This window comes from Oncorhynchus gorbuscha, linkage group LG15, assembly GCF_021184085.1.
Source record: "Oncorhynchus gorbuscha isolate QuinsamMale2020 ecotype Even-year linkage group LG15, OgorEven_v1.0, whole genome shotgun sequence".
Classification (NCBI taxonomy): Eukaryota; Metazoa; Chordata; class Actinopteri; order Salmoniformes; family Salmonidae; genus Oncorhynchus; species Oncorhynchus gorbuscha.
Window position 1 is genome coordinate 15,002,462 of NC_060187.1, and position 27,980 is coordinate 15,030,441.

Here is a 27,980-nt window from a genome sequence, read left to right on the forward strand (position 1 = left end):
AAAAAAGGACCGAGTTACCACGATACGTCATCAACCGGCGCCTGCGCTGACGTGTTCAGGAAGTGTAAACAACAATCCTGCACGGAAGCTGCAACGTGCATCGAGAATAATAGCATTTCGTTGCCAATAATAAAGCTGTTGTATAGTGTCGGTCATGGAGAACTGGAGCCTTGTGTCCATTTGTGTTTTGTTCGGTCTTACGGCAAGATGGGCTGTATCCTTGAACTCTTATTCAGGTAGGAAGTGGACTGTAGCTAGCTAGCTTTATGCTAATGTTGCACCTGCATGGCTCACTGACAGCCCCCTGTTTCATAGCTACATAGTTAGCTAGAAATCCTAGCCAGCTTGCATTGTAAACTGGTCAAATTGTTGATTTTGAGTGGTAAAATGCAACCGGTATTTTGGTGAAATGATTATGCACATTAGCTTGCTAGAGACATAAACACGAGTCTGCTTACTAGCTAGCCACTGTTCAACAGCAGGACTGTAATCTCGTTCTCTGCATATTTCATATAGCTGGCTAACTATTATTATTCAGCAGCATTTTTACCCATTTCTCTTATTTTCAGGGGCAGGCAAACCACCCATGTTCGGGGACTACGAAGCTCAAAGGCACTGGCAAGAAGTGACATACAATCTGCCTGTTCATGAATGGTTGGTCTATGCAGCTGTCTATGGTCCTGTCTTGCATCTTTGTGTGTTTTATAAAGTTTCTAAGCAATAGTTAGGATAACTTAATGTTGTTTTCATCCTTCAGGTACTTCAACACTACAGACAACAACCTAAACTACTGGGGTTTGGACTATCCCCCTCTCACAGCCTACCACAGCCTGCTCTGTGCATATGTGTAAGTCTGAGGGCACACACACAAACATCAGGATCATGGGTTTGATTTCCGCTGGGGCCACCGTATGAAAATGTATGCACACAGTACTGCAATATATATTATGAATGTTATCATTATTATATTACTTTGTTGTGCTTTCCTGCAGGGCCAAGCTGATAAACCCAGACTGGGTGGAGTTGCATGCGTCTCGAGGTCATGAAAGCTATGGACATAAGTTGTTTATGAGAGCCACAGGTAAGACTGCTGACAGACAGGTTAAAGAACAGTACACATCAACACTACTGAAATACAGGTTAAAGAACAGTAAACATCAACACTACTGAAATACAGGTTTAAGAACAGTACACATCAACACTACTGACAGACAGGTTTAAGAACAGTACACATCAACACTACTGAAATACAGGTTAAAGAACAGTACACATCAACACTACTGAAATACAGGTTTAAGAACAGTACACATCAACACTACTGACAGACAGGTTAAAGAACAGTACACATCAACACTACTGAAATACAGGTTTAAGAACAGTACACATCAACACTACTGACAGACAGGTTTAAGAACAGTACACATCAACACTACTGAAATACAGGTTAAAGAACAGTACACATCAACACTACTGAAATACAGGTTTAAGAACAGTACACATCAACACTACTGACAGACAGGTTAAAGAACAGTACACATCAACACAACTGAAATACAGGTTTAAGAACAGTACACATCAACACAACTGAAATACAGGTTTAAGAACAGTACACATCAACACTACTGAAATACAGGTTTAAGAACAGTACACATCAACACTACTGAAATACAGGTTTAAGAACAGTACACATCAACACTACTGAAATACAGGTTTAAGAACAGTACACATCAACACTACTGAAATACAGGTTTAAGAACAGTACACATCAACACTACTGAAATACAGGTTTAAGAACAGTACACATCAACACTACTGAAATACAGGTTTAAGAACAGTACACATCAACACTACTGAAATACAGGTTTAAGAACAGTAAACATCAACACAACTGAAATACAGGTTTAAGAACAGTACACATCAACACTACTGAAATACAGGTTTAAGAACAGTAAACATCAACACTACTGACGGACGGGTTAAAGAACAGTACACATCAACACACTGACAGACAGGCTAAAGAACAGTACACATCAACACTACTGAAATACAGGTTTAAGAACAGTAAACATCAACACTACTGACGGACGGGTTAAAGAACAGTACACATCAACACTACTGAAATACAGGTTTAAGAACAGTACACATCAACACACTGAAATACTGAACAGTAAACATCAACACTACTGGTTTAAGAACAGTACACATCAACACTACTGAAATACAGGTTAAAGAACAGTAAACATCAACACTACTGAAATACAGGTTTAAGAACAGTACACATCAACACTACTGAAATACAGGTTAAAGAACAGTACACATCAACACTACTGAAATACAGGTTTAAGAACAGTAAACATCAACACTACTGAAATACAGGTTTAAGAACAGGAAACATCAACACAACTGAAATACAGGTTTAAGAACAGTAAACATCAACACTCAAATACAGGTTTAAGAACAGTAAACATCAACACTACTGAAATACAGGTTTAAGAACAGTAAACATCAACACTACTGAAATACAGGTTTAAGAACAGTAAACATCAACACTACTGAAATACAGGTTTAAGAACAGTAAACATCAACACTCAAATACAGGTTTAAGAACAGTAAACATCAACACTACTGAAATACAGGTTTAAGAACAGTAAACATCAACACTACTGAAATACAGGTTTAAGAACAGTAAACATCAACACTACTGAAATACAGGTTTAAGAACAGTAAACATCAACACAACTGAAATACAGGTTTAAGAACAGTAAACATCAACACTACTGAAATACAGGTTTAAGAACAGTACACATCAACACTACTGAAATACAGGTTTAAGAACAGTAAACATCAACACTACTGAAATACAGGTTTAAGAACAGTACACATCAACACTACTGAAATACAGGTTTAAGAACAGTAAACATCAACACTACTGAAATACAGGTTAAAGAACAGTAAACATCAACACAACTGAAATACAGGTTTAAGAACAGTAAACATCAACACTACTGAAATACAGGTTTAAGAACAGTACACATCAACACAACTGAAATACAGGTTTAAGAACAGTAAACATCAACACTACTGACGGACGGGTTAAAGAACAGTACACATTAACACTACTGAAATACAGGTTAAATAACAGTAAACATCAACGCTTCTCACACAGGTTAAATAACAGTACACATCAACACACTGACAGACAGGCTAAAGAACAGTACACATCAACACACTGACAGACAGGCTAAAGAACAGTACACATCAACACACTGACAGACAGGTTAAATAACAGTACACATCAACACAACTGACAGACAGGTTAAATAACAGTACACATCAACACAACTGACAGACAGGTTAACGAACAGTACACATCAACACAACTGACAGACAGGTTAAAGAACAGTACACATCAACACAACTGACAGACAGGTTAAAGAACAGTACACATCAACACAACTGACAGACAGGTTAACGAACAGTACACATCAACACAACTGACAGACAGGTTAACGAACAGTACACATCAACACAACTGACAGACAGGTTAAAGAACAGTACACATCAACACAACTGACAGACAGGTTAACGAACAGTACACATCAACACAATTGACAGACAGGTTAACGAACAGTACACATCAACACAACTGACAGACAGGTTAACGAACAGTACACATCAACACAACTGACAGACAGGTTAACGAACAGTACACATCAACACAACTGACAGACAGGTTAACGAACAGTACACATCAACACAACTGACAGACAGGTTAACGAACAGTACACATCAACACAACTGACAGACAGGTTAAAGAACAGTACACATCAACACAACTGACAGACAGGTTAAATAACAGTACACATCAACACAACTGACAGACAGGTTAACGAACAGTACACATCAACACAACTGACAGACAGGTTAAAGAACAGTACACATCAACACAACTGACAGACAGGTTAACGGTACACATCAACACAACTGACAGACAGGTTAACGAACAGTACACATCAACACAACTGACAGACAGGTTAAAGAACAGTACACATCAACACAACTGACAGACAGGTTAAAGAACAGTACACATCAACACAACTGACAGACAGGTTAACGAACAGTACACATCAACACAACTGACAGACAGGTTAAAGAACAGTACATATCAACACACTGACAGACAGGTTAAAGAACAGTACACATCAACGCTTCTCACACAGGTTAAATAACAGTACACATCAACACAACTGACATACAGGTTAAATAACAGTACACATCAACACTACTGACGGACGGGTTAAAGAACAGTACACATCAACACTACTGAAATACAGGTTAAATAACAGTAAACATCAACACAACTGAAATACAGGTTAAAAAACAGTACACATCAACGCTTCTCACACAGGTTAAATAACAGTACACATCAACACAACTGACAGACAGGTTAACGAACAGTACACATCAACACAACTGACAGACAGGTTAAAGAACAGTACACATCAACACAACTCACAGACAGGTTAAAGAACAGTACACATCAACACAACTCACAGACAGGTTAAAGAACAGTACACATCAACACAACTGACAGAAAGGTTAAAGAACAGTACACATCAACACAATTGACAGACAGGTTAAAGAACAGTACACATCAACACACTGACAGACAGGCTAAAGAACAGTACACATCAACACTGCTCACAGACAGGTTAAATAACAGTACACATCAACACAACTCACAGACAGGTTAAATAACAGTACACATCAACACTGCTCACAGACAGGTTAAAGAACAGTACACATCAACACAACTCACAGACAGGTTAAAGAACAGTACACATCAACACAACTGACAGAAAGGTTAAAGAACAGTACACATCAACACAATTGACAGACAGGTTAAAGAACAGTACACATCAACACAACTGACAGAAAGGTTAAAGAACAGTACACATCAACACAATTGACAGACAGGTTAAAGAACAGTACACATCAACACAATTGACAGACAGGTTAAAGAACAGTACACATCAACACAATTGACAGACAGGTTAAATAACAGTACACATCAACACTGCTCACAGACAGGTTAAAGAACAGTACATATCAACACAACTGACAGAAAGGTTAAAGAACAGTACACATCAACACAACTGACAGACAGGTTAAAGAACAGTACACATCAACACAACTGACAGACAGGTTAAAGAACAGTACACATTAACACTACTGACAGACAGGTTAAAGAACAGTACACATCAACAGTGCTCACAGACAGGTTAAAGAACAGTACACATCAACAGTGCTCACAGACAGGTTAAAGAACAGTACACATCAACAGTGCTCACAGACAGGTTTAAGAACAGTGTACATTAACACTACTGACAGACAGGTTAAAGAACAGTACACATTAACACAACTGACAGACAGGTTTAAGAACAGTGTACATTAACACTACTGACAGACAGGTTAAAGAACAGTACACATTAACACAACTGACAGACAGGTTAAAGAACAGTACACATTAACACTACTGACAGACAGGTTAAAGAACAGTACACATTAACAGTACTGACAGCCAGTTTAAATAATAGTACAGGTTAAAGAACCCCCCCCCCACCACCCGCACGGACTGTTGGTTGAGTGACGAGCATCACATAGGAGTGAGACACCAACGCAGAGCATAGTGATTCATTTGTGGGACTGAATATATGTGTCTTTGCTCAGTTCTTGTTGCAGATCTGCTGATATACATTCCTGCTGTTGTTCTTTACAGTTTTTACCTCAGTGAAGGATCAAACAAAAAGAAGGTATGTCAGACTTCTGACATTTACATTCCCTCTATTTGATTTATAACTCAAAATAAGTGCAGTCTCAGTTTTGAGAATGACAAAAACAAAGATACTGTATTAGATAGGCATTACCTGCCCGTCTCACTATAATGTGTGTTGTGTTCTCTTCTTGCCTAGGTCTGCACAGTCCTCTGTATCCTGCTCTATCCAGGACTTATTCTAATCGACTACGGGCATTTCCAATATCCTTCAAAAACCCAAGCTGTTTCTATCACTAGATCATATTATTCTTATGTCAAAATCATGACCATCTCTTGTCATCACAGGTGCTGTGCATTCGGAAAGTATTCAGACCCCTTTACTTTTTCCAAATTTTGTTTTGCGTTCCAGCCTTATCCTAAAAATGATTAAATACACATTTTTTCATGAAATCTACACATAATAACCCATAATGACAAAGCTAAAACAGGTTTAGAATTTTTAGCAAATTTATTACCAAAAAATAATAATACCCTATTTACATAAGTATTCAGACCCTTTGCTTATGAGCCTCGAAATTGAGCTCAGGTGCATCCTGTTTCCATTGATCATCCTTGAGATGTTTCTACAACTTGTTAGGAGTCCACCTGTGGTAAATTCAATTGGTTGGACATGATTTGGAAAGGCACACACCTGTATATATTAGGTCCCACAGTTGACATTGCATGACAGAGCAAAAATCAAGCCATGAGGTCGAAGGAATTGTCCATAGATCTGGGAAAGGGTACCAAAATAATTCTGCAGCATTGAAGGTTCCCAAGAACACAGTAGCGTCCATCATTCTTAAATGGAAGAAGTTTGGATTCACCAAGACTCTTCCTAGACCTGGCCGCCCTGCCAAACTGACCAATCAGGGGAGAAGGGCCTTGGTCAGGGAGGTGACCAAGAACCCCATGATCACTCTGACAGAGCTCCAGAGTTCCTCTGTGGAGATGGGAGAACCTTCCAGAAGGACAACCATCTCTGCAGCCCTCCACCAATGAGGCCTTTATGATAGAGTGGCCAGACGGAAGCCACTCCTCAGTAAAAAGCACATGACAGCCCACTTGGAGTTTGTCAAAAGGCACTTAAGGACTCAGATAATGAGAAACAAGATTCTCTGGTCTGATGAAACCAAGATTGAATTATTTGTCCTGAATGCCAAGCGTCACGTCTGGAGGAAACCTGGCACCATCCCTACGGTGAAGCATGGTGGTGGCAGCATCATGCTGTGGGGATGTTTTTCAGTGGCAGGGACTAGGAGACTAGTCAGAATCGAGGGAAAGATGAACGGAGCAAAGTAGAAGAGAGATCCTTGATGAAAACCTGTTCCAGTGCACTCAGGACCTCAGACTGGGGCGAAGGTTCACCTTCCAACAGGACAACGACCCTAAGCACACAGCCAATACAATGCAGGCTTCAAGTCTCTGAAGGTTTTTGAGTGGCCCAGCCAGAGTTCAGATTTGAACCTGATCAAACATCTCTGGAGAGACCTGAAAATAGCTGTGGAGAGACGCTCCCCATCCAACCCGACAGAGCTTGATAGGATCTGCAGAGAAGAATGGGAGAAACTCTCCAAATACAGGTGTGCCAAGCATGTAGCGTCATACCCAAGAAGATTCGAGGTTGTGATCGCTGCCAAAGGTGCTTCAACAAAGTACTGAATAAAGGGTCTGAATACTTGTAAATGTTATATTTCAGTTTTTTTTAAAATGTTAAAATATTTTTTTTGCTTTGTCATTATGGAGTATTGTATGTACACTGCTCAAAAAAATAAAGGGAACACTTAAACAAACACAATGTAACTCCAAGTCAATCACACATTTCACATGCTGTTGTGGAAATGGAATAGACAACAGGTGGAAATTATAGGCAATTAGCCAGACACCCCCAATAAAGGAGTGGTTCTGCAGGTGGTGACCACAGACCACTTTTCTCAGTTCCTATGCTTCCTGGCATGAGACGGAGTCTACAACCCACACAAGTGGCTCAGGTAGTACAGCTCATCCAGGATGGCACATCAATGCGAGCTGTGGCAAGAAGGTTTGCTGTGTCTGTCAGCGTAGTGTCCAGAGCATGGAGGCGCTACCAGGAGACAGGCCAGTACATCAGGAGACGTGGAGGAGGCCGTAGGAGGGCAACAACCCAGTAGTAGGACCGCTACCTCCGCCTTTGTGCAAGGAGGAGCAGGTGGAGAACTGCCAGAGCCCTGCAAAATGACTTCCAGCAGGCCACAATTGTGCATGTGTCTGCTCAAACGGTCAGAAACAGACTCCATGAGGGTGGTATGAGGACACAACGTCCACATGTGGGGGTTGTGCTTACAGCCCAACACCGTGCAGGACGTTTGGCATTTGCCAGAGAACACCAAGATTGGAAAATTCGCCACTGGCGCCCTGTGCTCTTCACAGATGAAAGCAGGTTCACACTGAGCACATGTGACAGACGTGAGAGTCTGGAGACGCCGTGGAGAACGTTCTGCTGCCTGCAACATCCTCTAACATGACCGGTTTGGCGGTGGGTCAGTCATGGTGTGGGGTGGCATTTCTTTTGGGGGCAGCACAGCCCATGTGCTCGCCAGAGGTAGCCTGACTGCCATTAGGTACCGAGATGAGATCCTCAGACCCCTTGTGAGACCATATGCTGGTGCGGTTGGCCCTGGGTTCCTCCTAATGAAAGACAATGCTAGACCTCATGTGGCTGGAGTGTGTCAGCAGTTCCTGCAAGAGGAAGGCATTGTTGCTATGGACTGGCCCGCCCGTTCCCCAGACCTGAATCCAATTGAGCACATCTGGGACATCATGTCTCACTCCATCCACCAACGCCATGTTGCACCTCAGACTGTCCAGGAGTTGGCGGATGCTTTAGTCCAGGTCTGGGAGGAGATCCCTCAGGAGACCATCCGCCACCTCATCAGGAGCATGACCAGGGGTTGTAGGGAGGTCATACAGGCACGTGGAGGCCACACACACTACTGAGCCACATTTTGACTTGTTTTAAGGACATTACATCAAAGTTGGATCAGCCTGTAGTGTGGTTTTCCACTTTAATTTTGAGTGTGACTCTAAATCCAGACCTCCATGGGTTGATAAATTTGATTTCCATTGATAATTTTTGTGTGATTTTGTTGTCAGCACATTCAACTTTGTAAAGAAAAAGGTATTTAATAAGAATATTTCATTCATTCAGATCTAGGATGTGTTATTTTAGTGTTCCCTTTATTTTTTTGAGCAGTGTATATTGATGAAGGAAATAAATCTGTAATTTATTTTAGAATAAGGCTGTAATGAAAGAAAATGTGGAAAATGTCATGGGGTCTGAAAATATTTTCAGAAAGCACTTTATGTTCAGCCTGTGTGAATATAAATGAGATGAATCATGGTAGAAGCAGTTTGATTGGAGACCAGGATTTGTATGAATGAGGCATAGCAGAGCATCCGGTAACAGTACCATCATGACTATGTATTCTTTAACTGGGCGTCAGATATAACAGTATAAGCCTGGGGCTGGCCCTATGGGGTGTGGTGGTTCTGGGTCTGGGCTGGGACGTGCTGGGCTCTCTGGCCTTCGTCCTGTCCCTCAACTACAAACAGATGGAGCTCTACCACTCCCTACCCTTCTTCTGCTACTTACTGGGCAAGTGTTTCAAGCAGGGCCTGGCAGGCCGAGGGTGAGTTAGCTGACTTAGACTTATACCCCTGGCTAAGAGGGTTTGTTTGAATGGGACTGTGTGTGTGGCGAGATGATATACACTGGGGTCCGAAATTATTGACACCCCTGATAAAGATGAGCAAATATGACTGTATAAAATATATAAATTATAAAAATACTGAACTATATTGTATGCTGAAAACAATTGGGAATATATATTATTTTATACTAATACAATTGCTCAAAGAGGTAGGGGTCAAAATTGACACCCATTTTCAATACCTTACCTTGTGAGGATAACCACACTGAGCCTTTTTAAAAATGTTTTATGAGCCGGAGAACCCGTTGGGAGGGATATGTGTGGCCAAGAGCTCAATCCAAGTGCCAATGCCATTTATCAAACTCCAGGTGTTTACATTGGTTGGACGACATGAAAATAGAGCTCTTTGGCCACACACAGTAGTGGTGGATTTGGTGTCAAAATTACAATGTATGAGCAGAAAATAACACCATACCTACTGTAAAATATGGTGGTGGATCTTTGGTCCTGGGGCCTTTAAGGTCAACAGTATCATGAACGTTACCCAGTATCAGGACATTTCAGCCAAAAACTTGGTTGTCTCTGCCATGACTTGTCCACAAGTGGATCTTCCAGCAAGACAATAACACCAAACATACATCAAAATCCCAAAATAAATGGTCAATTGACCACAAAATCAACATTTTGCAATGGCTGTTTCAGTCTCCAGACTTGAACCCCATTGAAAACCTGTGGTTTGTTTCAAGTTTTAATGTCACATGCACAAGTACTGTGAAATGCCTTTCTTGCTAACCCAAAACCCAAGATCGCAATAATCAATAACAATGTATTACTAGAAAACAATAACAAGAGAAATAAGAGTAAGAAATATGAAACAGTCAGTGAGTGAGCATACTACATACAGGAAATATTTAAAAAGTCAGTTCCAATACCATATATACAGGTTCAGATTCAGGGATACTGGAGTGATGGAAGTAGATATATAGAGGGTAAGGTGACTATATACAGGTTCAGGGATACTGGAGTGATGGAAGTAGATATGTATAGGGGGAAGGTGACTATATACAGGTTCAGGGATACTGGAGTGATGGAAGTAGATATATAGAGGGGTAAGGTGACTATATACAGGTTCAGGGATACTGGAGTGATGGAAGTAGATATGTATAGGGGTAAGATGACTATATACAGGTTCAGGGATACTGGAGTGATGGAAGTAGATATGTATAGGGGTAAGGTGACTATATACAGGTTCAGGGATACTGGAGTGATGGAAGAAGATATGTATAGGGGTAAGATGACTATACAGGTTCAGGGATACTGGAGTGAAGGAAGTAGATATGTATAGGGGGAAGGTGACTATATACAGGTTCAGGGATACTGGAGTGATGGAAGTAGATACAGTGGGGGAAAAAAGTATTTAGTCAGCTATCCAATTGTGCAAGTTCTCCCACTTAAAAAGATGAGAGAGGCCTTTAATTTTCCTCATTGGGTACACTTCAACTATGACAGACAAAATGAGGGAAAAAATCCAGAAAATCACATTGTAGGATTTTCAATTAATTTATTTGCAAATTATGGTGGAAAATAAATATTTGGTCAATAACAAAAGTTTATCTCAATACTTTGTTATATACCCTTTGTTGGCAATGACAGAGGTCAAACATTTTCTGTAAGTCTTCACCAGGTTTTCACACACTGTTGCTGGTATTTTGGCCCATTCCTCCATGCAGATCTCCTCTAGAGCAGTGATGTTTTGGGGCTGTTGCTGGGCAACACGGACTTTCAACTCTCACATGGAATCGTGTAGTACCCAAAAAAGTGTTAAACAAATCAACCTATTTTATATTTGAGATTCTTCAAAGTAGCCACCCTTTGCCTTGATGACAGCTTTGCACACTCTTGGCATTCTCTCAACCAGCTTCATGAGGTAGTCTCCTGGAATACATTTCAATTAAAAGTTAATTTGTGGAATTTCTTTCCTTCTTAATGCATTTGAGCCAATCAGTTGTGTTGTGACAAGGTAGGGGTGGTTTACAGAAGATAGCGTTATTTGGTAAAAGACCAAGTTCATTGTTATGGCATGAACAGCTCAAATAAGCAAAGAGAAACGACAGTCCATTGTTACTTTAAGACATGAAGGTCAGTCAATCAAACTCATGAAAGTTTCTTCAAGTGCAGTCGCAATAACGATCAAGCGCTATGATGAAACTGGCTCTCATGAGGACGGCCACAGGAAAGGAAGACCCAGAGTTACCTCTGCTGCAGAGGATAAGTTCATTAGAGTTACCAACCTCAGAAATTGCAGCCCGAATAAATGTTTCACAGAGTTGAAGTAACAGACACATCAACCTTTCAGGGCAGACTTTGTGAATCAGGCCTTCATGGTCGGATTGCTGCAAAGAAACCACTACTAAAGAACACCAATACGAAGAAGGGACTTGCTTGGGTCAAGAACATGAGCAATGGACATTAATTAGACCGGTGGAAATCTGTCCTCACAAAAACACTGGCAGGTTTTTGTGAGAGACAGAGTAGGTGAATGGATTATCTCCGCATGTGTGGTTCCCACCGTGAAGCATGGAGGAGGCGTGATGGTGCTTTGCAGGTGACACTGTTGGTGATTTATTTAGAATTCAAAGCACACTTCCCCAGCATGGCTACCACAGCATTCTGCAGCGATACATTTACATTTTACATTTACATTTACATTTAAGTCATTTAGCAGACGCTCTTATCCAGAGCGACTTACAAATTGGTGCATTCACCTTATGACATCCAGTGGAACAGTCACTTTACAATAGTGCATCTAAATCTTAAAGGGGGGGTGAGAGGGATTACTTATCCTATCCTAGGTATTCCTTAAAGAGGTGGGGTTTCAGGTGTCTCCGGAAGGTGGTGATTGACTCCGCTGTCCTGGCGTCGTGAGGGAGTTTGTTCCACCATTGGGGGGCCAGAGCAGCGAACAGTTTTGACTGGGCTGAGCGGGAGCTGTACTTCCTCAGTGGTAGGGAGGCGAGCAGGCCAGAGGTGGATGAACGCAGTGCCCTTGTTTGGGTGTAGGGCCTGATCAGAGCCTGGAGGTACTGAGGTGCCGTTCCCCTCACAGCTCCGTAGGCAAGCACCATGGTCTTGTAGCGGATGCGAGCTTCAACTGGAAGCCAGTGGAGAGAACGGAGGAGCGGGGTGACGTGAGAGAACTTGGGAAGGTTGAACACCAGACGGGCTGCGGCGTTCTGGATGAGTTGAAGGGGTTTAATGGCACAGGCAGGGAGATGACAAGTGCCTGGATTAGGACCTGCGCCGCTTCCTGTGTGAGGCAGGGTCGTACTCTGCGGATGTTGTAGAGCATGAACCTACAGGAACGGGCCACCGCCTTGATGTTGGTTGAGAACGACAGGGTGTTGTCCAGGATCACGCCAAGGTTCTTAGCGCTCTGGGAGGAGGACACAATGGAGTTGTCAACCGTGATGGCGAGATCATGGAACGGGCAGTCCTTCCCCGGGAGGAAGAGCAGCTCCGTCTTGCCGAGGTTCAGCTTGAGGTGGTGATCCGTCATCCACACTGATATGTCTGCCAGACATGCAGAGATGCGATTCGCCACCTGGTCATCAGAAGGGGGAAAGGAGAAGATTAGTTGTGTGTCGTCTGCATAGCAATGATAGGAGAGACCATGTGAGGTTATGACAGAGCCAAGTGACTTGGTGTATAGCGAGAATAGGAGAGGGCCTAGAACAGAGCCCTGGGGGACACCAGTGGTGAGAGCGCGTGGTGAGGAGACAGATTCTCGCCACGCCACCTGGTAGGAGCGACCTGTCAGGTAGGACGCAATCCAAGCGTGGGCCGCGCCGGAGATGCCCAACTCGGAGAGGGTGGAGAGGAGGATCTGATGGTTCACAGTATCGAAGGCAGCCGATAGATCTAGAAGGATGAGAGCAGAGGAGAGAGAGTTAGCTTTAGCAGTGCGGAGCGCCTCCGTGATACAGAGGAGAGCAGTCTCAGTTGAATGACTAGTCTTGAAACCTGACTGATTTGGATCAAGAAGGTCATTCAGAGAGAGATAGCGGGAGAGCTGGCCAAGGACGGCACGTTCAAGAGTTTTGGAGAGAAAAGAAAGAAGGGATACTGGTCTGTAATTGTTGACATCGGAGGGATCGAGTGTAGGTTTTTTCAGAAGGGGTGCAACTCTCACTCTCTTGAAGACGGAAGGGACGTAGCCAGCGGTCAGGGATGAGTTGATGAGCGAGGTGAGGTAAGGGAGAAGGTCTCCGGAAATGGTCTGGAGAAGAGAGGAGGGGATAGGGTCAAGCGGGCAGGTTGTTGGGCGGCCGGCCGTCACAAGACGCGAGATTTCATCTGGAGAGAGAGGGGAGAAAGAGGTCAGAGCACAGGGTAGGGCAGTGTGAGCAGAACCAGCGGTGTCGTTTGACTTAGCAAACGAGGATCGGATGTCGTCAACCTTCTTTTCAAAATGGTTGACGAAGTCATCTGCAGAGAGGGAGGAGGGGGGGGAGGAGGATTCAGGAGGGAGGAGAAGGTGGCAAAGAGCTTCCTAGGGTTAGAGGCAGATGCTTGGAATTTAGCGTGGTAGAAAGTGGCTTTAGCAGCAGAGACAGAGGAGGAAAATGTAGAGAGGAGGGAATGAAAGGATGCCAGGTCCGCAGGGAGGCGAGTTTTCCTCCATTTCCGCTCGGCTGCCCGGAGCCCTGTTCTGTGAGCTCGCAATGAGTCATCGAGCCACGGAGCGGGAGGGGAGGACCGAGCCGGCCTGGAGGATAGGGGACATAGAGAGTCAAAGGATGCAGAGAGGGAGGAGAGGAGGGTTGAGGAGGCAGAATCAGGAGATAGGTTGGAGAAGGTTTGAGCGGAGGGAAGAGATGATAGGATGGAAGAGGAGAGTAGCGGGGAGAGAGAGCGAAGGTTGGGACGGCGCGATACCATCCGAGTAGGGGCAGTGTGGGAGGTGTTGGATGAGAGCGAGAGGGAAAAGGATACAAGGTAGTGGTCGGAGACTTGGAGGGGAGTTGCAATGAGGTTAGTGGAAGAACAGCATCTAGTAAAGATGAGGTCGAGCGTATTGCCTGCCTTGTGAGTAGGGGGGGAAGGTGAGAGGGTGAGGTCAAAAGAGGAGAGGAGTGGAAAGAAGGAGGCAGAGAGGAAAGGGTCAAAGGTAGACGTGGGGAGGTTAAAGTCGCCCAGAACTGTGAGAGGTGAGCCGTCCTCAGGAAAGGAGCTTATCAAGGCATCAAGCTCATTGATGAACTCTCCGAGGGAACCTGGAGGGCGATAAATGATAAGGATGTTAAGCTTGAAAGGGCTGGTAACTGTGACAGCATGGAATTCAAAGGAGGCGATAGACAGATGGGTAAGGGGAGAAAGAGAGAATGACCACTTGGGAGAGATGAGGATCCCGGTGCCACCACCCCGCTGACCAGAAGCTCTCGGGGTGTGCGAGAACACACGCCATCCCATCTCCTTTGTGCTTAGTGGGACTATCATTTGTGGGACTATCCAGACCAGATTTGTGTTTTGTCCTGTTTTTCAACAGGACAAAACACACCTCCAGGCTATTTGACTAAGAAGGAGAGTGATGGAGTGCTGCATCAGATGACCTGGCCTCCACAATCACTTGACCTCAACCCAATTGAGATGGTTTGGGATGAGTTGGACTGCAGAGTGCAGGAAAAGCAGCCAACAAGTGCTCAGCATATTTGGGAACTCCTTCAAGACGGTTGGAAAAGCATTCCAGGTGAAGCTGGTTGAGAGAATGCCAAGAGTGTGCAAAGCTCTCAAGGCAAAGGGTGGCTACTTTGAATAATTTTGATTTGTTTAACACTTTTTTGGTTACATGATTCCATATGTGTTTTTTCATAGTTTTAATGTGTTCACTATTATTAGACAATGTAGAAAATAGTAAAAATAAAGAAAAACCATTGAATGAGTAGGTGTGTCAACTTTTGACTGGTACTGTATGTGCATATTATGTGTGAGTCAGAAGATGGAGTGTGTGTGTGTGTGTAGGGCCCTGTGAGTGTGCATAGAATGCAAATATGGAGATAAAAGGTAAATAAAGATACAAGGTGAACTCGGTCTGTGAATTGAAGAGGGCAGATAAAGGATATCAAGGAAGTATTATGTATGGAGGAATGGTCTAAGATCCCTCCCAAAAGCATTAAACATCAGATTATATTATATTCATCGTTCACTGAATCAGCATGATTGTTTTTAAAGTAATACCCAGAATCAATCATTTTCTGTCGCCTGTGGACAAAACATGGAAAGGGCTATGCAGACGTTTCTGAAATGCAAATCAATATTTAATTTCAGAATTGGTTAAAATTAGGTTAGGGTCAAGGTTAAGGGTTGGGTTTAGGCTACAATTAACGCTAGTCGGTTTGCAAGCCAGAAAAGTCTGTATAGCCCTTACCACAAAACATGGCCCCATAAAGTAGCCTACATTTTCTCCAAAACAGAGTAGCAGAGTTACTGAGGCGAGCCAATCAGATTGGATGACTGTTTCTAGTGTCCCCACATTTGTTTATCTAGTAACAATGTACCAAGGGCTAATGGATAGCTAGATTAGATGGGCAGGGGAAGATATGTCCAGATGACATTATGGCCATGCCCAAGCTCCTCGGCTGTTCCTGTGTGTGCAACTTTACCGCCACACAGCTACTACAGCTGACCTACTGTGAAAGACTTTTAGCTGACGCATGGTTTTCCCAACATATATTGACTAACTTGGGATGTGGATAGTTCCACTCACAGCTGTTGTGATGCGAGAGATGTGAGATTCAGCCAATTAATACTGTTTACAATATGAATGATCATGTTTCACTGCTTTACAGTACATATCAATGTAGCCAGTTTTGGGTATCTTAGACCGTGTGTAAGTTTACGTTTTGGGTATTTGACCGTTTCAAAGGTTCAGTGTACTTTATCATTTGTTTTCTCATCCACCACTCACCCAGGCTATTCCTGCTAGTCAAGATCGCTGTAACAGTCCTGGTGACCTTTGTCCTCTGCTGGCTGCCCTTCCTGTCTGACCCTGGCCAGATCCTGCAGGTGGTGCACCGCCTTTTCCCTGTGGGGCGAGGCCTATTCGAGGTACGTACAAAAAGGTTTCAGTATTCAAGGCAATTAGTCATACTATCAAGTCAAGTGGTTTCCCTAACATTCTGCGACGTGAGTCACCTAAAGCTTGTAGAATGTTCTTGAGACCAACAGAGTAACCCAAACCAGATTCTCCACCCACAGCCCAATTTTGAGAGACCACACTATCTGCCAAGTCAAAATCAGTTGGTGCTAGAAAGACGAGGAGGTTTATGGTAGTCAACAAAGTGCTGCCCTCGTAGACAGGAGTGGTATGCTGCGCCTCCTGTTCTTCACAGCCTACATGCTCTTACAGACACACACACACAACCTGCTACCCTCCATCAATTCCTCTGTGCTTAGCCAATTGGAAATGGATCTCCTGCAGGATCAAAGAAAACAGAGGAATAAAATGGTGAAAGGTCAGAAGATCAGGTTTGCTCTATCTGGGGGGGGGGGGGGGGGGGCGTCGTAGTGACTGGGGGGGGTAAAGATAAATCTAACACATTTACTGCCAGGGTATTTTCAGCACATCATTGCGGGGCCATGTTTTAGCCGTGTGATGCATGGTTTGGTGCCAAAGGGCAACACTATGCGTGTCAGAGTGCATCCATTCGTTGTGCAAAACGTTGGCAGCTAAACTGCTGCGTCCTTGAAAAGTGAACTTACACGCGTGTATGTACACACAGCAAGGCCACACAGGAGGAGAGGTGCAGAGGGGGGAAATGAAAAACTGATGGACAGTGATGGCTCACACTGGGGACATTAGTTAGAACATATTGAAAGCATGTCACGGTTGAGCTGCTGAGGTAACACTGTTACAGGGGCGGTGTAGAGGTGGTTGGCAGCTCAGAGGCCAAGGCCAGCTGCTCTAGTTTTGGAAGCCTGCCCTGTGCCCTGCACCCATTCCCCAAGGTGCGGTGATGTGAGAAGTAATTGAAAATTAAACAGTCAGCCTTGTGCAGTCTCTTGTCACAAGGAAACAGAATCAATAAAATGTATTTTCTGGTACTGTCCAACGGTGGTTCGCTTTTGGAGTCAGGTCCAGGAATGGATGTTATGTAAACTGTATTGTAAACTGTATTGTTAGGGGATCTGAAAAACCACGATCAGTCAATGGGATATATCATTATAATCTTGGTATTTATCTGTAAGGCAATATTGGTAGAAATCTTACAATACCCCCCCCAAAAAGGCTATGTGAGGTTGGTCATGCTGGCAGTATGCCTGACATTTATTTATGAAATGATACAAACATAATACACAAAGTGTGGGTGACTGTATACCCCGTGGTGCGAGGGTCTCCAGGAGAAGCCTGCCTGAACTAATTGTGAAATTGTGCACGTAAGCAGAAGCCGGACTGGGACAAGCAGACAGGGCGAGAAGGGGTGGTGGAGAAGGTTGAGGGGGTGAGGAGGGTAAGTTGTACGTTTACCCACCACGCAGCACTCTGACCGCCTGTTTTCCTGCTTCACAAAAATGGCACCAAATGCTGCAGCCTATGAAATTCCAAGCTGGTTTATAGGTGAAGAGTGACGCCATCGGCACTTGCCCACATTTGCAGCTGAACCCCAGGTTCCTGTGTAGCCCTCAGCCGAGGCGGCGTTGGAGGACATTCCGATAGGGTCGTTATTTGGGGGGGGGGGGCTACAGGGGTGTGTTTGAGGAGAGATGGGGCCTCGACGTCTGCAGGACGGACAGCCTGCTGACTGGGCCTGTCTGTAACCTCCACACACACACAGCTGTGCTCTGAGCAGCTGTAGCAAGCCCAGTGGACCGCATAGAAATTCACCCTATAGAAAAGACCACACTATTACGAGACATGATTAGACTACAGTGATCTATGCATTGTATATCTACTTTGTGTCATATCACAGCCAGTAGAAGCAGCAGGGGGTCTTAACATCTGATCTCAGAACAACTGCTAAGGCCTTAAATCACATTAATTACACGGTCAGTCCTCCGTCCTCCATTTCCTGCTGGCTACCCCAACCGCAAAGACCGTCGTTAAGGCTGACAGTTTGGATCTGTTTCCCAATGGTTATAACTATGATTTGGGTGGTGTGGTGGGTGGACACACTGTGACAGTGTTCTTCTATGGGGTGGTCTGAATGTGCCGAAGTATGCAGAAATTATCGTAATGTGATTATCTCTGAACATTTAACCCTGTGTCCCCAAGTTTACAGAAAGTGCATAGCTTCTAGTGACATCCCGTTCCATATGACCTGACAGGCGATATATGAGGCTGGTAATACCTTCCAAAGCGCTCCTGTACAAATACACTGTGGAATGCAAAGAAGGAATTCTTATTGCACTTTCAGTTGGGAAATGATTACTTGGAGCAATGCCACTTATTAGCCTTCTCTTCAAAACCGAATGCTTTTTAAAGCAGCGTACTGGCATACCATATGTGGTTTTCTAAATTTAAAACCCTTGTAATGAGTTTTATAACTCATTTAAATGATTCACATCGATAATAAACACTTCACTAACAATAAGGAATATGATCATGTTCTGCATCGTTATAGGAAGTGAGCTATGAAACGTATTTATTTTCTTATTAAAAAGTGTGTGTGTGTTGACAGGATAGTGTGTTGACATGATAGTGTGTTGACAGGATAAAGTGGCCAACACGTGGTGCAGCTTGAATGTCCTGATAAAGATCAAGACCATCCTGTCCACTGATACCCAGCTCTACTTCAGGTAATCCCCCTCTCACTCTCCATCTCACGCTCTCCATCTCATGCTCTCTTGCAGAGTGAAAACAAGATTATCCCTTGAACACTGAGATACTGATCACTACCAGCTGCTATGGGCAATCTGACAACTATTGGAAATCTGCTGATGAGATTTCAGATTTGGAATGTCAGTAGAAAGTATTTGAACAATTTCCGCTTGAGAAACAGCAGTTAGCTAACTTCTCTGTGTTGACATGAGGTGTTATTTCAGTCAAAGCTGATTTTCCTCCAAGGTCCTTATGAATGAGAAGATGCTACACAGACAATCAGTCATAGAACCCTTCTCATGTTGTCATGGTGGTACGTGCTTGAATAACCTATGGGGCTATATTTAGGGGTGCTGTGTGCATTCTGCACAGGATAGACACGTTTCTGCCCGACTGTTAAGACCAGGATTTAACTTGGACTTCTAAGACTGTAGTGTATTTAAAACAAATTAAAACACTAGAGCTTTTTGGCCATGGGTGAATATAGACATGTTTTAGGGGAGGGATACCTTGCTGTAGAATGTGTCATAAAACAATGGATCACTCCTCGTTACAATAGAAGTGGACTACTGGATCATGTATTTATGTATATGCTTGTTACTACTACGTTTCTGTAAAATGTCTCAACAGAAATGTCACGATGGATCACCTGTGGGACAGTATCTGGGAACTGTATCCCAAAATCACCATGACCCTCCCCACCTCCCTAGCACACCCCAGGGGCCCTTTAGGCCTGATACAGCTGCCCTACCCTAACCCTTCAGTCAGAGTGGAGGTACCTCCCTGGCCCCCCTCCTTTCCTGTGTCTCTATCCCCTGGGAGTGACAATTGAATGGTTAGACTAATGTTGGGGTGCCCTAAGCGGAGACAGTGTTTGGTACATTTCCCACATACAGTGGGGAGAACAAGTATTTGATACACTGACGATTTTGCATGTAGAGGTCTGTAATTTTTATCATAGGTACACTTCAACTGTGAGAGACAGAATCTAAAACAAAAATCCAGAAAATCACATTGTATGATTTTTAAGTAATTAATTGGCATTTTATTGCATGACATAAGTATTTGATCACCTACCAACCAGTAAGAATTCCAGCTCTCACAGACCTGTTAGTTTTTCTTTAAGAAGCCCTTCTCCATTCATTACCTGTATTAACTGCACCTGTTTGAACTCGTTACCTGTATAAAAGACACCTGTCCACACAATCAATCAAACAGACTCCAACCTCTCCACAATGGCCAAGACCAGAGAGCTGTGTAAGGACATCAGGGATAAAATTGTAGACCTGCACAAGGCTGGGATGGGCTACAGGACAATAGGCAAGCAGCTTGGTGAGAAGGCAACAACTGTTGGCGCAATTATTCGAAAATGGAAGAAGTTCAAGATGACGGTCAATCACCCTCGGTCTGGGGCTCCATGCAAGATCTCACCTCATGGGGGCATCAATGATCATGAGGAAGGTGAGGGATCAGCCCAGAACTACACTGCAGGACCTGGTCAATGACCTGAAGAGAGCTGGGACCACAGTCTCAAAGAAAACCATTAGTAACACACTACGCTGTCATGGATTAAAATCCTGCAGCGCACACAAGGTCCCCCTGCTCAAGCCAGTGCATGTCCAGGCCCGTCTGAAGTTTGCCAATGACCATGTGGATGATCCAGAGGAGGAATGGAATAAGGTCATGTGGTCTGATGAGACAAAAATAGAGCTTTTTGGTCTAAAATCCACTCACTGTGCTTGGAGGAAGAATAAGGATGAGTACAACCCCAAGAACACCATCCCAACCGTGAAGCATGGAGGTGGAAACATCATTCTTTGTGGATGCTTTTCTGCAAAGGGGACAGGACGACTGCACTGTATTGAGGGGAGGATGTATCGCGAGATTTTGGCCAACAACCTCCTCAGTAAGAGCATTGAAGATGGGTCGTGGCTGGGTCTTCCAGCATGACAACGACCCGAAACACACAGCCAGGGCAACTAAGGAGTGGCTCCTTAAGAAGCATCTCAAGGTCCTGGAGTGGCCTAGCCAGTCTCCAGACCTGAACCCAATAGAAAATCTTTGGATGTAGCTGAAAGTCCGTATTGCCTAGTGACAGCCTCGAAACCTGAAGGATCTGGAGAAGGTCTATGGAGGAGTGGGCCAAAATCCCTGCTGCAGTGTGTGCAAACCTGGTCAAGAACTACAGGAAAGGTCTGATCTCTGTAATTGCAAACAAAGGTTTCTGTACCAAATAAGTGTGTGTAACCTTTTCTGTCTGCCTCTAGGCCAGTCTGCCTTCTGCATTTCTCATGTATCAAATACTTATGTAATGCAATAAAATGCCAATGAATTACTTAAAAATCATACAATGTGAGTTTCAGGATTTTTGTTTTAGATTCCGTCTCTCACAGTTGAAGTGTACCTATGATAAAAATTACAGACCTCTACATGCTTTGTAAGTAGGAAACACTGCCGATTTTGCAGGTTATCAAATACTTGTTCTCCCCACTGTAGCTGGGGTCTTATGGTTTGACCATGCTGGGTTAAAACAAGCCGGCAGCAGAGCAGCCGCAAGGTTCAGTTTAACCCCGAGGGTTAGGTTTCAGGGCTGGGCCATTCACTGTTTGGTCAGATTGATCATCATTGATAGATTACATAATTATTCTGTTTTTGTTTTGTTTTCAGTTTGACCACCACTCTCCTGGCTATCCTACCTTCGTCTATAAAACTTTTGATGAAACCTACATTGTGGCAGTTCAAACTTGCCTTGGTAAGTGAGTATTTTTGTACAGTTTACTGATGTTTGATAACAGAGAATGATGTAATGCCAACCTGTGTAAAATGTGATTTCAGGTCAACTCCTCTCTGGCATTCTTCCTCTTCTCCTTTCAAGTCCATGAGAAATCAATCCTCCTGCCTGCCTTGTGAGTAGAGGGGAGGATTAGGAGTGTGTGTTCGCATGCGTGTGTGCCTTCCTGCCTGCGGTTCCTAATAATTTACCTCACCGACTGCAGTGCAGTATATAAAAAGCAACAGGCAGCTGTAATCGTAGGCTATCTAGGTTTTACTGCGCTGTGGGATTTGGTTACAGATTTTGCTGATCTATTCATCTAAATTAGGCTGATTGTTGCTTTATTAACTATTGAGATATATCTCCATCATGTCTGTCCCTGAATCAATCAGTAATGCATGTCAGGGCTTAGGGAGGAATGCCAGACTGTGGAGAAAAGGAGGAGGGCATTGTTTGTGGTGAATCAATTATTGGGACTATAGGAATGGGTGTAACTGGACATACAAACAGGAGTTGGAACCAGTTCAGGGAACATAAAAAAATTTTTTTGGGGAATTGTTGGAACACAATTATAACTGGGAATGAAAGGGATCTATGCTGTTCTGGAACCGAACTTTAATTTTAAAAGCATAGGAACCTTTTAACGTTCTTTCATGTTCCGGGCATTTTGTGGGGGTCCCACGAGGCACCTATGCAAAGCCTTTACACACAAGCTTGTTAGCTAGCTCTGGTCCAACGGTAAGCCAACTCTTGGAAGTCCAAAGACATTAAAAGTTCCTCCGTAGAATCTGCTACTCCATAGGTATAATTCTGTGAGCCTAATTTAGATAATGCATGTCATCAAAAGATGCCCAGCGCTTCAAGCCAAGCCTCCTCCTCCACCTTCTCCCCATCCGCAAAATTTTATTTGCATATCGTGTCATACACTTGTCTGTCCATCGCATCTAAACAGCCATAGCCGAGACAGCTGATAGCACCCATGCAGGCTAAAACAACGATATATTTCCTGCTCCATAGCAAGCTGCTTTATTCGCAGTGATTTGTGAAGTAATTGAATGTCAAGCTAATGTAAAAAGGAATTATATAAACCGGTATTTTTTTTTGGTTCGACCGGTCCAGAACTTTATTTTGGAACAGTGGAACGAAACAGAAAAAAATAATGCTTCTGTTCAGAACGAAACGATTGAAAAACAATTTTGCTTCAAACCACTGCACGCAAAGAGTACTTCTGTAATTAGAAGCCCGGGGAGCGATGGGCTGTGTCTGAAGGTACCCTATTCCTTATATGGTGCACTACTTCTGACCAGGGCCCATGTTGTTTGTTGTTAAATAAAGTGTGTATAATTTAAGTGTGTGTAACCTTTTCTGTCTGCCTGCTACTGAATGACTTCCCTCTTTTCTTTCTGCCTATAGGCCAGTCTGCCTGCTACTGAATTTACATTTACATTTAAGTCATTTAGCAGACGCTCTTATCCAGAGTGACTTACAAATTGGTGCATTCACCTCCCTCTTGTCTTTCTGCCTCTAGGCCAGTCTGCCTGCTACTGAATGACCTCCCTCTTGTCTTTCTGCCTCTAGGCCAGTCTGCCTGCTACTGAATGACCTCCCTCTTGTCTTTCTGCCTCTAGGCCAGTCTGCCTACTACTGAATGACCTTCCTCTGCCAGCCATCTGGTTTCTACAGGCTTCCACCTTCAGGTAGGAAGCTACAGTAGGGGAAACTATGGTGGACCAATAATAACAGACCAGGTTAAAGGTCATACAGTGGGGCAAAAAAGTATTTAGTCAGCCACCAATTGTGCAAGTTCTCTCACTTAAAAAGATGAGGCCTGTAATTTTCATCATAGGTACACTTCAACTATGACAGACAAAATTAGAAAAAAAATCCAGAAAATCACATTGTAGGATTTTTTTATGAATTTATTTGCAAATTATGGTGGAAAATAAGTATTTGGTCACCTACAAACAAGCAAGATTTCTGGCTCTCACAGACCTGTAACTTCTTCTTTAAGAGGCTCCTCTGTCCTTCACTCGTTACCTGTATTAATGGCACCTGTTTGAACTTGTTATCAGTATAAAAGACACCTGTCCACAACCTCAAAACAGTCACACTCCAAACTCCTATGACCAACAGTATGTGGACACTTGCTATAACAGCCTCCACGCTTCTGGGAAGGCTTTCCACTAGATGTTGGAACATTTCTGAAGGAACTTGCTTCCATCCAGCCACAAGAGCATTAGTGAGGTCAGGCGATTAGGCCTGGCTCGCAGTCGGCATTCCAATTCATCCCAAAGGTTTTTGATGGGGTTGAGGTATTGGCTCTGTGCAGGCCAGTCAAGGTCTTTCACACCAATCTCTGACGAACCATTTCTGTCTGGACCTCGCTTTGTGCATGGGGAATTGTCATGCTGAAACAGGAAAGGGCCTTCCCAAAAACTGTTACTACAAAGTTGGAAGCACAGAAGTCTAGAATGTCATCGTATACTGTAGTGTTAAGATTCCTCTTCACTGGAACTAAGGGAACTAGCTCAAACCATGAAAGACAGGCCCAGACCATTCCTCCACCAAACTTAACAGATTTGTCCATCAGCCTGCCGGATGGTGAAGCGTCATTCATTACTCCAGAGAAGGCATTTTCAGTGCTACTCCAGAGTCCAATGGCGGCGAGCTTTACACCACTCCAGTCGACGCTTGGCATTGCGCATGATCTTAGGCTTGTGTGCGGCTGCTTGGCCATGGAAACCCATTTCATGAAGCTCCCGACAAACTGTTGTTGTGCTGACGTTGCTTCCAGAGGCAGTTTGGAACTTGGTAGTGTCTGTTGTAACCGAGGACAGACTATTTTCTACGTGCTTTCAGCACTCGGTGGTCCCGTTCTGTGAGCTTGTGTGGTCTACCACTTCGCGGCTGAGCCATTGCTGCTCCTAGACGTTTCCACTTTACAATAACAGCACTTAGTCATGGCCATAAGTTTTGAGAATGACACAAATATTAATATCCACAAAGTTGGCTGTTTCAGGGTCTTTAGATATTTTTGTCAGATGTTACTACTTTTGCAATACGTGATAGTTTATTTTGAATACATTTGCAAAAATGTTTAAAAAAAACAACATTTTGCTTTGTTATTATGGGCTATTGTGTGTAGATTGAGGGGGGAAAACAATAATACATTTTAGAATAAGGCTGTATACGTCAAATGTTTTAGAAAAAGTCAAGGGGTCTGAATACACTGTATATAGTGTACATCTTATTTGGGTAAATTGAAGACATAGTTGCATAATTTAGTCAAATGGTTGCTTAAGCAGTTATTATATTTTTTTAGGTGTTTTGCCAATGAATAGATGGGGTTTTGTTGGATTTAAGTAGTCCTTAGTACAGACGTGTTTGAGGCTACATTGTTCTTGTACTCTCTCCCTCCCCGTCCTCCCCAGCATGCTGCCGTTGTTTCTGAAAGATGGCCTGTTGGTGCCGTACGTGGTCACCTCCCTGGCCTTCCTGTTCTTCTCCATCTACCTGCTCTCAGCCCTTGAGCACTGCTCAGAGGACAAGCTGCGTCTGGGGCCCTACCGCCGCCTCATCTGCATGCCCCGCATGGACCTCGGCAGAGTCACCAAGTGGAAAGTAAGTGTGGCCTGGTGGTGTAAACAAATTCCCTTTCACATTGCACTACCCCATATGCCTGTCATCATTTATTCATCGCAAGAAATGTATCAGATTGCAAAGCAAACTCTTTATTTGGATAGTACATCTGTAGATGCTCTACAGACTAATCAGTTACATTTCAACTAACCCTCACCGTTATCCTAACCATAACCCTTATCAACAGATCGTATGAGGATGAAAAATCCAGACTATCCAAATAAAGTGTGACCCAGTTTGCTTTACCAGGAAGATAGTTGCAATGTTGTCTGTCTAGTTACACTTACCTTGCACACGTAAGTAGGGAGTTGAGCTCATTTAGATTTTATGACCATTTTATATACACAAAGTCAAGACTTCCATTGTGGTCCTCTATTAACTGGCAATCAGGTTGTTGTCAGAGTAATTTCATAGCTGCCTGTCTCTATGGCTGGTGTTTCTAATAGTCTTAAGTGGTATCTACATCCAGGAGCACGGCGGCTCTAACCTGAATGGCATCAGCGTGAGAAGATATGGATATCTCTCCAACTGTATAAATAAAGATCATGTGCCACTGTACTGTAAGCTGTGTAGGCTGTCTGGGATGGGAAAGAGGATACCTAGTCATTTGCACAACTGAATGCATTCAACCGAAATGTGTGCTTAGGGAGCAGTTGTTGTTGGGGGTTAACTTCCTTGCTCAAGGGCAGATTTTTCCACCTTGCCGGCTCTGGGATTCAAACCAGCAACCTTTCAGTTAATGGCCCAATGCGCTTAACCGTGAGGCTACCTGCCAGATGAAAGTCACTGCCAGGCCCCAAGTATTATTTATCACTTATTTAAGTTACAGGCATCTCTGAAGTGCCTGGCCCCGGCCAGCTCTGCACCCTCCCCTCCTTTAGTGACATATGGGCAGGGGGGATCCCAAATAGCACCCTATTCCCTATATACTGCACTACTTTTGACCAGAGGCCTCATAGGGCTCTACATAGAGAATAGGATGGGCCCTGGTCAAAAGTAGTGCACTCTATAGGGTATGGGATGGGGACGTAGCCAGACACCACCACCAGACAGAGCTGTGTGAGATCAGAAGGAAGGTGTCTTTTTATAGAGTCATTAACACAGGTTTGCTTAGATACATTTATTTACACAAGAGGCATAAATAAGGAGGCCCAGTGATGGGGCTAGGGTTTCATGGGGTTGGTCTCATACGGAGGTGCTTACAACACCTACCCTCACTGATCCCTGGGTCCGCAGGTCCCAAATAGACATGTTCATGTTGATCCTGCTACTAACACTGTTTGCCTTTCCGTTCTGGACGCACCGGTCAGGACTAAAATAAACGTCAGCTTGTGATGAGGGATGGTCATGTGAGGTCTAAAAAAATGTTTTTCAGTCTGGTCTAGTTTGAATAGTTATGACTAGGGCCAAGGAAATACTTTAATTATCTATTTAGATGGGCTTAATTTATCAATTTGAATCCCTTGTCAAATTTACTTTCTGAGTTGACTGGAATTTATATCGAATATTGAGCCCCACTTCTGGGCTGAGGGGGGGGACTTGTCTCATATCCTGATGGCTCAACTACCTTGAAAAAGAATGAACTGAACTCTCTGTCCATCTCTCCTGCAGTTTTATTTCTCCATCACGGCTATGGCTGGTTTGAGCTTTATGAGCGTGGCTTTGGCCCCTCCGGATCAGCTGCCTGATTTGTTTCCCCTCCTGGTGTCTGTGTTCTCCTACCTACACTTCCTGGGCCTCCTCCTCTACTTCAACATTGTCCAGATAGCCGAGCCACCACAATCTGTGAGGAAGAACCAGAAGAAAAGTAACTGAGTAATCATTAGGGAGGTAGGGACCAGATGATAACTGAGTAATCATTAGGGAGGTAGGGACCAGATGATAACTGAGTAATCATTAGGGAGGTAGGGACCAGATGATAACTGAGTAATTATGAGGGTGGAAAAAAACAGAACTGGGTGGTCACCACCCAACAGAAAAACTAACTTAGCACAGTGCTTCAGTCAATTAGCAATAAGGCCCATGGACCAACTACCAGTCTAGGGCCAATCATTTAGAATCTTTATTCTCTAGAGAACCCTCCTGTCAACATGAATGGTTGCTGTTTTGTCAATGCCTAATTATGTACATCAAGCATGATTATTTTTTACTTTACTGTTTTGCAATATTTTCAAATGTATGTAACAGCATTACATTTATTTTGTACCAATAGAGTATTTGTCTTAAAATAAAATCACCTGATATGAATTC

The 27,980-nt window shown here is 43.6% G+C and overlaps 1 protein-coding gene across 3 annotated transcripts; it reads left to right on the top strand.

Annotated features, from left to right (window-relative positions):
- Positions 1–32: 32 nt before the first annotated feature.
- Positions 33–27,977, top strand: alg6 (ALG6 alpha-1,3-glucosyltransferase). 3 transcript variants are annotated; one of them, XM_046300209.1, is made up of 15 exons: positions 33–236; positions 570–654; positions 758–847; positions 993–1,081; positions 5,731–5,813; positions 5,973–6,037; positions 9,298–9,483; positions 16,473–16,608; positions 19,211–19,296; positions 21,986–22,070; positions 22,154–22,224; positions 23,720–23,788; positions 25,523–25,712; positions 27,342–27,571; positions 27,609–27,977. In XM_046300209.1, the coding sequence occupies exons 1-14, from the start codon at positions 155–157 to the stop codon at positions 27,543–27,545; spliced, it is 1,521 nt and encodes a 506-aa protein (XP_046156165.1). In that variant the 5' UTR covers positions 33–154; the 3' UTR covers positions 27,546–27,571; positions 27,609–27,977. The 3 variants fall into 3 exon arrangements, with proteins under 3 accessions (XP_046156165.1, XP_046156164.1, XP_046156163.1); XM_046300208.1 differs by having other exon boundaries at positions 27,342–27,560; positions 27,598–27,977; XM_046300207.1 differs by having other exon boundaries at positions 27,342–27,977.
- Positions 27,978–27,980: the final 3 nt, after the last annotated feature.